Genomic DNA, 12,357 nt, shown 5'->3' with positions numbered 1-12,357 from the left:
ACAAGGTGGCCGTTCCCCAGCCTGGCTCACAAGCCCCGCTTGAAAGTCAGAGCAGGAAGGGGAGTTTGGGCCACATCTTTAAACTCGGAGAAACTTAATGTAGTGAATGGGGCTTGCCGACTGTCTAGAGCTAAGGTTGAAACCATGTAACTATCCGTGCAACTCTCTGTGAGCCTTAGTTTCCTCTTCTGTAAAACCAAGGTGATGGCTGCTGACTCAAAAGTGGATCTTTTAAAGGCCAGCGCAGAAAGAAATAATGAATGGGAAAATGCCTGGTATATAGAAAACACTCTAAATATTAGCTGTTGTAATTTCCTTTTTGGGAAACTGCCTTTTAGATTCCTTGCAGGCCTAAATATTTTGTGTTGAGTGGGAAGCCTGTACTAACATTGATTTGCTTTATGAATTACAAATTATTCTTGCCTTGAAAAATCAGTGTTAAACTAGGAAACCAAAGGGTGGGCTTGCCTTGAGGTTTTTTTTTTTTTTCTTTATCATCAAACAATAAATGAGGTTATTGTGTCTTGGAATAGTCTTGTTGCTTCTGCCTATAAACATGAGGTTTATGTGTGCTTTTGTCACTGTGAAGCTAGGTGAAGGCCTCACATAACTTCTCAGCAACTAGTGGGGTGGGGGTGGTTTTTGCAAATATATGTCCTTCATAACACCTGTGAAGGACATCTTTGGAGAAGGAGACAGGGTTTTGGTTTTGACGATTGATTTTCACTGGAAGGGAGCTCTAGGGATCCTCTGTTAAACCAACATTACTCAGTGGGTAGTACTAGAAGTCCTTGCCAGCCTCCTTTCATCTTCTCAGGTGGTAATTGTTCTACCTGTAATTATTCGGATCATTCTCTCAACGAGCAACTGGTAAGCCTTCACTATTGTCAAGAAGCCTCTGATTTAATGTAGAACCCTTTGGGCAGTAGGACATTGCAAAGGGTAAGAGTTCAGACCCTGAAGCCAGATGACCTTTCCATCCTAGCACTATGGAATCTTGGGACTGTGTCTGACCTCTGTGGGCCTCAGCTTTCCTGTCCTGAGAGTATTACCTAGCTTAGAAAGCTGTCGAGGTATTCAGGAGATAACTTACGTGCAGCAGTTAAAATAGCGTCTTACCAGTGGCATACACTGAGTAAGTATTAGTTATTGTAGTGATAGTGTAGGAAGCAAATATTATGATAAGCGGTGAGACGAAGTTGTTTCTGGATTCAGTGGTGGAGGAAGCTGGACTGAGCTGGGAAAAGACTAGGATTTACCCAAGTGGAAGTGCCCCTGTCGAGGGCACCTCCAGTTACTGGAGAGGTCTTGGCCAAAGCCCATGAGATGAGAAAGCGGGGTGGTACCTATCAGTTAAGTGAATGAAGGTGGATCAGAGTAACCTCAGAATGACACAAGGGAGATTGAATTTTTTATCCTCCACACGGGTGGAAGCGGTAGAGTCTTGAAGCTGAGCAGATGCCATCAGATTAGTTTTTTGGAAAGATTGTGTCGATTGTGCCTGCAGTCGTGTGGGATTGGATTAAAAGTAGGGAAGGCCCATCCATCCACTTGTCCTGGCAGCTTTGTATCTGCCTGTGACTCGAAAAGGAAAATGACTGCTTAGCAGAGACAGGCACTTCATTCCAAATCTGGAAGCTTAGAGAGCATTTACAGAAGACAAGAAGAAATCCTTAGCTCATCCCAGGCAGCCTTCCCTCTTAAACGTTGACTTCAAGGATATACTGTATATACCTGTTTATAAAGCAAAGTGCCCCCCAAATGTATCCCTCCTGTAAGAAGCGTGTCACCACGTGCTCAAGTCTCTCCTATTACAGGACACTCTGAGTTGCGCTTTTTTTTTTTTTTAAGATTTTATTTATTTATTTGTCAGAGAGAGAGACGGAGGTAGGCAGAAGGAGAAGCAGGCTTCCTGTTGAGCAAGGAGCCTGATGGTGGACTCAATCCCAGGACCCTGGGATCATGACCTAGCTAAAGGCAGATGCTTAATGGACTGAGCCACCCAAGTGTCCCTCAGTCATTCTATTTTAAACAACAGGTTGCTGTTTAGGAAATACATTTTGGGTGACAATAACTTCAGTTGATGCTAGTTTGATATATTTATCCAATCAATCAGTATAATCAGTGATGAACTGAAAAATGTTCTGCCCTCCTGAGGAGGTATTGATGGCTTTTGTTGGTTGAGATTTCCAATGAGAGCATCATGTATGGATTCAAGAGGTTCTCTGTAATAGCTGATTTGGTAATTGTGGCTCTAGAAAATGGAATTTGATAATTCCGAGTGGCTTAAGTGACCATAGAGACACCGATAAGTAGAAGATGAAAGTGAAATAGAGTAAAATTGTTTTTGCGAATTAATATATTGCATTATATAATGTATTTTAAATATATGTAAGTTAATAAATTAAAGGTTATAAGCAGACATTTGACTGTTTCCTCTATAGTTCTCAAAGTTTGTTTGTTTGTTTTTTTCATTTAAATTAACCCCCAAAATTTCTTAATTTTCTCATTGCAAGCATATCATTGTCTTCGGTTTGAACTTAACCTTTTATTTGGATGTTTCACGGAAATTGACTGCTGATCTTTCTCTCTACTGGAAAAATTCCCTTTTCTCATTTTTTAACTTTTAGAAGGTTTAAAGAACATTGCATACTGGCAAGGTTTATTAGAAAACACTGTGGAGAATTTCCATTCATAATTCTTTGTTCAGCAGTCAAATAAGATACTCATCTGGTAAAATGTATTGAAATGTATCATAGTCACAGTGGTTGGTTGTCATAGAGGGTAGATCTGTTTTACCAGCAAAATACAGGCGACCCGTGAACAACACAGGTATAACTGTGGGATCCACTTATACACAGACTTTTTTTTCCATAAAGACAGAACAGTGCTATAAATATTTTCCTTACGATTTTTGTAACATTTTCTTTTCTCTAGCTTTCTTTATTGTAAAAATACAATATATAACTCTTACTTGAAACCTGTTAATCCACTGTTTATGTTATCAGTAAGCCTTTCAGTCAACAGGCTATCGGTAATGAAGTTTTGGGGGAGTCAAATGTTATATGCAGATTTTTGATGGGGTGGCAGGGAGGGTCACTTGTGTTGTTCAGTCAACGGTACTCAGTTTCAGTTATTTGGTAATTTAGTAATGAGACATGTTTACAAAACTTTGTCAATCAGCATCTTTAGGCTAAGACGCTAGTACATTAGTTTCACAAAGTAATGCCATGCTTTAGAACTGTTGTCTAGTACAGTAACCGTTGGCACGTGTGTTTGCTTAAATTTAATTAAAATACAAATTCAGCACTAGTCATAGTTTAATTGCTCAATAGCTCTGTGTGGCTGTTGGCTAGCATACTGAACAGTGAGGACTTAGAACATTTTTATTGGGGAAAGTCCTATAGGACAGAACTACTCTAAAATGAAAAATTAACATCATTCTACTTTGGGACACATGCATAAATGTTTTAATGTCAAACTGTTTCCAAAACCTGGCTACATTTGATTCAGTTTCATGGAGAAAGATTAACATAGGAAAACATATTCCTCCTAATTCTCTGAGAACAAAACGTCTGTTTTTTTCCATCTACAACGGTGTTCACAAATAAAACACGTATGAAAGTTTTCTTTCTGAAGTCATAGTAAATAATGTAGATATCCGTTCTTGTGCCATACTCTTCTGTGTTACTGAGATTTTGTGTAGGAATTTTTTTTTTCTGTGCTGTTAAACAGTATTAAAGCAGGAATCAAATATTTGTGGCTCATAAAAATTCAGAAAGATCATAAACCTAAACTGTCAAGAATTCCAAACAGAAGCTAGACAACCCTCACTTTATTTTTTTTTTAGGTTTTATTAATTTAGTTCACACAGAGCAGGCACAGGCAGGGAGAGTGGGAGAGGGAGAAGCAGCAGAGAGCCTGTGGTGGGGCTCCATCCCAGGACCCTGAGATCACAGCCTGAGCCAGAGGCAGACATAACCAGCTGAGCCACCTAGGCGTCCCAACCCTCACTTTATTTTTAACGTGATTTTCAAAGATAAGAAAAACTCTGTTCTCCAGGAATTCTCCATCTATCTGGACAAACTAAGGAACAGTGATGGCAGGATTGGACAACCTGCATTGGGGCAGGGCTGCGGAGCAATTTTAAGCTTGGTAGTAGCATAATCAGATTTGTCTTCTACCCTGGCTGCGTTCTAGAGGGTGCTTTGAGGGAGGATACTGGAATATTCCAGTCGAGAAGTGATTTGTGCTGTCGCAGCACAGCAGTGAAGATGGGGTAGCAGCAATGGCCACAAGAAAGAATTCTGTGTGGAATAGAAGGAGTTGGTGGCCTCTTAGAAATGAGAGACATGAAAAGTCTCAAGATGATGACTGGGGTTTTTGCTTTTGTGATAGATCATGGCCCTGTCAAGCTGGCTATGAACAGTAGGAGAACAAAGTGGTTTTGAAGGAAGATAATAAATTTGAGCATGTTGAATTTCAGATGTTTGCAGCATCTACGTAGAGATGTCCACGTAGAGCTCAAGAAGGTGGTCTAACTAGAGACAGCATAAGTCTTGTGTAAGTAGTATGATGATGTAGGGAATGCAAAGAATGAGAAACGGACCAAGAATGGGAGAGGGGGAGCAACCAAGGGAGGGGAGTTTCAAGGGAGGAGGGACGTGCGCAGCCAAGAGACCTTGTGGAATAGAGTGGAAAAGTGACTGTTTGATTTGGCAAGAGCTGAGGAATCTCAGGTCTTAGTAAATAAATAGCCTGCCAAGGGAGGGGGCAGAGTCAGTTGACTGGATAAGGATACTGGGATAGCTGGGCAGGAAGCTGTCAGGAAGGAAACGAGTTAGTGAGAAAAGACTTCTGGAACATGATAGAGGTCCCAGGTGATGTTAGAGAAGATCAATTTTAGTGGCATCTGTCTGTCTAGTTGGGTGAGTTCTGCTTGTCCCCCCCACCAACCCCCACCCACCACAAAACCAAATGAAAACAAACCAAAAAACTCCAGGTGCTGTGTTATATCCTGAGCCCCTAGTTCCAAGCATTATTCTCATTCATGCCATTTAGTTCTTGGGACACCATTAGAAAGCACCCAGCTTCTAGTTCAAGTATATTCATGTCAGTCTGTGAGGAAAGATCAAATGTGAAAGGCCATCATACTGTTAAAATTATGTTAGGTGTTCCTAAAACTGAGAGTACTATGGCTCATTTGTCAGCTGTGATTTATGTTTTCACAAAGATAATTGAATACACTTCACCATGATGATTAATGAAAAAGCTGGCTTTTTAGGTCCTCCTTAGAATGGCCTTTTGATAGATATTACATTTAGACTTCTGCAAGTAAAGAGACGAGAACTGATGTATTTGGGCACCTAATATGCACTTTACACAGCATCTTATTTAACAGAAAATAAAATCATTTTTATCTGTTTCTAACCATAAATTTATAATGGGAATACATTTGCTTCAAAGCACAGTCACTGTCAGTAGACTCGTTCGGGGAGCTGATTTGAGAATCGGGGTGGTGAATTTGCCTGGGTGCATCCCGAATTCACACATGCTCAAAGCTGCCACCTTACCCAAGAGGTATTGTCCATGCAGTATTCTGTTAACACGTAATGGAATTGTGTAGTATTTGGCCTGCTTAGCCCTTCCCATGGTGCCCTGAGGAGTCTTCTCCTAATACCCTCCACCAGCACACACGTTTGAACATGAGTGGGCGGAGTTAGGATGCAATCTGTAACCAGTCAGAAGTTTACTTGGTCGCTGTCCCATATTATCATCATCTTTAGAGTGTGCCTGGGTTCCATGCGTCTTTGCCCCTGGTATTTCTGTAGTTAAATATCAGGACTGTGACTGGGGTTTTTCCTGCACAGTTGTTACTTTGAGACAGGAAGATGATCTTGCCTTGATTTTATGTAGCAACTTTGTTAAAGTATTAGTTAAACAGTAGGCAGCTGTTGATATGTGAGAAATAGATACATATTGTGTCAGAATTCTTTTTAATTTCCAGAAATACTACTAATATGACATGAAGAGAAAGGTATGTGATTATCTATTTTTACTTTTAAAGTTAAGATATTATGTAATTTGGGGCGCCTGGGTGGCTCAGTGGGTTAAGCTGCTGCCTTCGGCTCAGGTTATGATGTCGGAGTCCTGGGATCGAGTCCCACATCGGGCTCTCTGCTCAGCAGCGAGTCTGCTTCCCTCTCTCTCTGCCTGCCTCTCTGTCTGCTTGTGATCTCTCTCTCTGTCAATTAAATAAATAAAAAAATCTTAAAAAAGATATTATGTAATTTGAAAATCATGGGAAATCCTGAAATTTTAACAAGGATATAATTATATCCAAACTTCATTTAAATTTTAAAGATTTCATAATTGTGGGAAAAGCTAAGCAAGTAACTGGAAATTGCAGTATTATGTCGTGTCTGAGTCCCGAAAGACAGGTCTATTTTAAGGAGGTTTTTTCCCCCCCATCATGTGTCCATTTATGGATATTAGTATTACAGAAATCAGAAGGGGGGGGGCGCGACTGGTTTCTGCACAGAACTCTTCATTATTTATTTTATTTGAAATATGTGTGCATTGGAATCAAATCCACTTAAGTCCATTGGGTCATGTGTCTGGTATTTCAGTTGAGTGTGGTTATAAAAGACAGCAAATGGCAGCATTCGTGCTCTGAAGGTCCTTGGTCCTACAGTTGGCTCACCGCCCACCCTCGGGGAAGGTCCCTTGTCATAAATCGGTTTGGGTTCTGAGAAACTGCCATTTGGGGCAGCTAATTTGGACAAAGTCATCAGAATCAGTATTTATAAACTAATTTGTAGCAGTCCCAAATATGGCCAGTTTTTGCTGTCGTTCGTTTGTTCTCACTCCTGTTTACTCTTCCTTACCTTTCATATCTTTTGCCTCGTCCTGTGATGTTCATAAACATTGCCCTGCTATGAGGACAGTGTGTCATCGCAGGGTCTGTTCTGTCAGTTCTGTGTCTTTCACATGTGTGGTTTCTTCCTGTTAGAGAGGTGATCTCTTATGTCCATCTTATTTGGAGCACTGAGGGACACACATTGATACAAGCATGTATTCCCATAGCAACAGGAGATTGGCAGGAGGAAGTCTGAAAAAGTGTTAGTCTCAGCTAAAATACGGGGAACCAGGCTCCTTTGGAAGAGTTCGGAGACTAGGAGCTCTTGAAGTTAGATTAAAAGCAGCTTTAGCAAGCATCATGCGGAGAAGGGGGAAGGCACAGGATGGGGCGGTGGGAGCTGGTTGGATTTGACGAGTCCTGACTTGGGGCCAAACTGGGAAGGGGCAGTATTGTCACCATCTCTGTGTACATTTCATTGTTTTCCTCTAAATATAACATTGAATCAGACTCTCCAGGGCTGAAATTATTTATACACACAGTTATAGGAGGTTCTTAGGTGTAGCCAGGTTAGGGAACCATAGAGAATCACTGATACAGTGAAAATGATACACCACCAAAAATACTTATTAATAACCACTAGAAAACAATTATCTGTTTTCATTGATGAACAGATGAATGTTTAGAGCAGGGATTTCCACTCTCAAAGTATCAAAATCCTTGTGTTGGCAAAAAAAAACAAACAAACACTTAATTAAAAAAATAATCTAAATTAGCAATATAGTGAAAGATTAATACACCAAAACTGAGTGAGGCAAATGCTACAGTCTTGGGAAATTTATTAGTAATTTTCATTGTATCACTGTCAACCATATCACACCCAGTGCCCCTCATTTTTATTTTTTAGCAAATGTTTTGGACTTTCTTTGATAATCCAAAACTGAAATGCGTAAGTATTATAATTTTTCTAAATACAGAGTTTAAAATAACATATTTATGATATCCTAACATTTATATTTTTATATAGATATTTATGTTTTAGTGTGGGTATGTTCTGCCTTCAATGTTTGCTCTGTTGTAGGACTTTTAGGAAATTGAAAAGTAGATATTCAGAGTATATTTTAAAAGGGCTACCACATCAGTTTGGAAAGAAACAATTATTTGCAAATAATTATAAAATAATTTGTTGCCCAGTATCTGTGTAAAATATGTGGCCATTCGTCACATGTATACACTAAAAGAAATAGCAGATGGATAAAAATTAGATACAACAAAAATTTTTTGAAACATTTAATAAAAAAAAGATTTCTGGAATAGGGGGAATTTCAAATCTTTTTTTTTTTTTAAGATTTTATTTATTTATTTGACAGAGGGAGAGAGCAATCACAAGTAGGCAGAGAGGCAGGCAGAGGGAGAGGGGGAAGCAGGCTCCCTGCCGAGCAGAGAGCCCGATGCGGGGCTCCATCCCAGCACCCTGGGATCATGACCTGAGCTGAAGGCAGAGGCTGAACCCACTGAGCCACCCAGGCGCCTAGGGGAATTTCAGATCTTAAAAAGGAATCGAGGAAGTCACAAAGGAGAAGGCTGGTGCATGTCATTGAAACAGAAAACTCAGACACACCAGATAAATTACCAAAAGCAGATTTCCCACTCATAAAACATTGGGAGCCATTGATTTAGGAAAGTTACTTTGATGGGGACAATCACATGTGTATGAATAATGTTGCAAGCGTTCCATTTTTACATGGCAGAAGCAAACGTAGAAAATTTATCCAGCTGTCATGGGTCACCCAGACGTCAGTATCCTTTACTTGTGGCAGAGCAGTGTTTGAGACCTGTGCGACCTTCAGGAGATCCTCTTCTTCTTGATCATTAATTGAGTCATCAAGGAAAATAGTCCTTTTTGAGGGGAACCCTCAAATTAGCTTGAATTATCAAAAAAGTAATGTAGCCCTATTTGGTGCACTGCCTACCATTTTCTTTTCCTTTCTTGTAAGAATTGTGAGAGCTGTTCTAATGCACGTACATACTCTCTTACCATGTTGATGCTTTCCTGCGCCTGAGGTTACAAATAAAGAGTGAGGGGGGTAAATAGTGGGATCACAGCGAAGACACATTGCTCAAATCACTGACGTAGTGCTGCCAGGCTTTTCCTGTTAGGAAAGACATAGCATTCTTTCCTCATTGTTAACTGCTCACTTTCTCAACATCCTGTATCCAGTTTCTGAGTTTCTCGGATCTTTGATTTTCGTATTGCCTCCTGCCCGCTTTTTTTGGCCCGCTGACTGCCAATCAACACCTCTCTCCCGGAGTCAGGAGGAGAAGTGAAAGGCTCCAGAACCGACCTGGTCCTGTTGGCTCGTTGTTACCAGCTCTAATGAAAAGTTCCACCAGGAGGATGGAAACCGTGTTAAATCAAGTTTGGGGGGTGGTCTGTGCGGTTTTAGTCTCCATAATATTTCTATGTTCCGCAATTGAACTTGACCATATCACTACTGAGAAACTAGATACATGAGAGAGTGCATCAGGTTAGGAACTAAGACACTTGGCTTTGCATCTTAACTAGGTCACTGAACTAGCCACGTCTTTCTCTACTCCTTACTTGACCCGTGCGTCCTGGCTGGGTTGGGTCATCTCCCACGTGGCTTAGCATTCTGTGGTTCCCCCCGAAGGTCATGAAACGAGTGCGCACCGAGCAGATTCAGATGGCAGTGTCCTGCTACCTCAAACGCCGGCAGTACGTGGACTCCGACGGTCCCCTGAAGCAAGGACTGCGACTGTCACAGACTGCTGAGGAGATGGCGGCCAACCTCACAGGTAACACGGGGCTGGGGGGGCCTCCGGGGGGGCAGGCTGGAGCAGAACTCAGGCAGAGGTCCGTGAGAAGTTACTCGCCCTCCTCTTCTAGAGAGACCTGCACCACATGGTTTTGCTGGCCCTCAGAGATGCTATCTTTCCTTCAAAGCCACTTCTAGAAGCCTCCTGTCGCAACCCATCCTGCCTTGGAATTCTCTGCTTTTCTCTGTATCTGATGTTATGTGCAGCTTTTCCCCTCTGTGAGCTAGTATGCTACAAGAGCCGGAGGGCCAGGGTTTCCATCGTGTCCCTCCCCATAGCCCGGAGCCTTGCCCACAGAGTCAGGTTGGCTGGGTGAACAATACTTTGGTATCAGTGGTCGGAAAGATTTGCATCCTAGATATGTTCCTGAGGTTTTTAAGATTTGTTTTTGGCCTTTGTTTTGAAATCAGATTCTTTTTTAGAAAAATGCGTCTTAAATCTATTTAGACCAGCAAATAGTTATTACTTAGCTATGTTGTGAGTTCAGTTTTTACGTGATATAATTTTCTTCCGTTGGATCTGGGTACTGGAGACTTTGCGAAAAAACAGATGGCCGCAGTTCTTGTCGGGTGACGGGGAGCTGCTCTAATGGCTGTATGTGGAGTTCAACATCACAGCATTTTCTCCAGCTCAGCCCTGGTTCCTCTTACCTGCTCAGACTGGACTCTTCTCTCTCTCTCATTCCTGTACTTCTTTCTGCTCTTCTAAGTATCCGTCACCACGTGCTTCATCCTGTGATGGTTCCAGCCCCCATCCTGGTAGCAGCAGCTCCCTCTGCCCCCCCTTCTTGTCTTCAGGGTCACAAACCCAGACTCTTCACACTCTAAGGATATATTGCCATTACCGCTGCCATAGGAAAAGAATAATGGGACAGTAAAAACTGAGGATGTCCTCAAAGGTGCTTCCTAACTCCCCCTGCGACAGTAGAAGTAGCCCAGTCAGGCATCTGCCTTCTTATCCCTTTTTTTTGGGGGGGGGGGGATTTTTTATTGATTTATTTGAAAGAGAGACACAGAGAGGGAATACAAGCGGGGGGAGTAGGAGAGGGAGAAGCAGGCCTTTTGCCCAGCTGGGAGCCTGAGGTGGGCCTCGATCCCAGGACCTCGGGATCATGACCTGAGCTGAAGGAAGATGCATGTCTTCCTGCTTCAGGAAGTTCTCACAGGGCACACTGACTTCTCAGCCACATCCTGCCTTTCTGTACATGTTATGTTGTGGCTACCTCAGTCCTGCGGCATTAATTTCATTCCTACATCCGTATTCTGTCTTCTGAAACGTGTTAATGTTTCATCCAGATTATTAAAGATGGCTTCCTCGGTCCCCAGCCACCTCTCCCCAGTGCTCCCTTACCCTCGCAGAAAGGGTAAGGGAATGTTGTTTTTCTTTTTAGAAAGCGTAAACTCACAGAATGGCCATGAAGCACGTGTTTACATACTGTATATCTGAATATTGAGACCCTGTCTTCTTCCCCACATCCCGCTCCCTAGAACACTAGTAGCTAGTCTCAAATCCATCAGGAGGGTGATTACACGTTCTTTCCTGGTGACTCTGACCCGCCCAAGAGAGAAGACCTCTAAAGACATTGACGTTGGGAAATGGTCCATGCAGGTCATGCTGGGTGATAAACACACAGAGTTTCCATCAGCTCTGTAGTAAGCCACTTAAGAACCTAACATACTCACCGTGAGGAGGAGAGGAAGAGGAGAGGTGGCAGGAATCAGCGAGAAGCAACTTGAGTGAAGCAAACAGCCAACAGAAGAAAACTTCATAAATACCATCATTGATAGCCTTGAGCCAAGAAGAAAATGCTATTTTTAAAGAAAGAACATTGGGAAAACAGGAAGAAATGTGGCAAATTTAAGTGGTAGTAAAGATGAGAAATCAGTAGAAAGGTTGGAAGTTGAGGAAGCAGATCAGTTCAGGGATCTAATCTTGCCATAGTAGGGGTCCCAGGACACGTGGCTGAGTCCGTCAGTAGAGCGTGTGACTCTTGATCTCGGGTTGTGAGTTTGAGCCCCACATTGGGCCTAGAGCTTTCTTGAAGAAGAAGAAGAAGGAGAAGGAGAAATAGTAGGGGTTCCTGAGAGAGAAAACAGCGAACCAACAAATGTCTCAGAACCAAGAGACGTGAATTTTTGTTGAAAGGGCCTAAGTGTCCATGGTTTGCAAGTAGACCCACAACACGGCACATTATTGTAGGATGTCAAAACATGGGGTCAGGTGCTTTCCAGTATGTCCCTCGTGAACTTACGTACATGTCCTCTCTCATTCAGCTTAATCCTGTGCTTTATACCTTTTCATTCCTCCACTGTCAATTCATCATGCGTATCAGGAAGGAGAGGAGATACGTGTCATCACTCGGCCTATTTAACTAGAAGCCCCACCACATTTTGAAAGTCTACTGAAGTGTCCGTTGCTACTGATGCATATACTTAGCACTGTCTTCCATCCATCTTGCCACACCCTGGGGTAATAATTGTGTTTCCCATCCCCACCTTATGATCTTTTCCTCCTCAGTCCAATCAGAATCCGGGTGTGCCAACATAGTGTCTGCAGCCCCTTGCCAGGCAGAGCCCCAGCAGTATGAAATACAGTTTGGACGACTACGGAATTTTCTCACTGGTAAGTGCTCAGCACTAAGAACTTCCTCTTATTGAGAA

General features: G+C 42.2%; 1 protein-coding gene across 8 annotated transcripts in view; it reads left to right on the top strand.

Annotated features, from left to right (window-relative positions):
• TAF5L (TATA-box binding protein associated factor 5 like) overlaps positions 1 to 12,357 on the top strand; it is a 29,916-nt gene that overhangs the window by 1,133 nt on the left and 16,426 nt on the right. For 4 of the 8 annotated variants that reach the window (XM_046026362.1, XM_046026366.1, XM_046026363.1 and 1 more), the window contains exons 2-3: positions 9,532 to 9,676; positions 12,215 to 12,319. In XM_046026362.1, coding sequence (XP_045882318.1) covers positions 9,535 to 9,676; positions 12,215 to 12,319 — 247 coding nt within the window. In that variant the 5' untranslated portion in view covers positions 9,532 to 9,534. Of the gene's footprint in view, positions 1 to 4,486; positions 4,564 to 9,531; positions 9,677 to 12,214; positions 12,320 to 12,357 lie in introns of those variants that run through there. The other 4 variants (XM_046026364.1, XM_046026365.1, XM_046026371.1 and 1 more) reach the window with 3 other exon arrangements.

The sequence above is a fragment of the Meles meles genome, chromosome 13, assembly GCF_922984935.1.
Source record: "Meles meles chromosome 13, mMelMel3.1 paternal haplotype, whole genome shotgun sequence".
Classification (NCBI taxonomy): domain Eukaryota; kingdom Metazoa; phylum Chordata; class Mammalia; order Carnivora; family Mustelidae; genus Meles; species Meles meles.
This window is presented reverse-complemented; position numbering and strand designations above follow the sequence as displayed.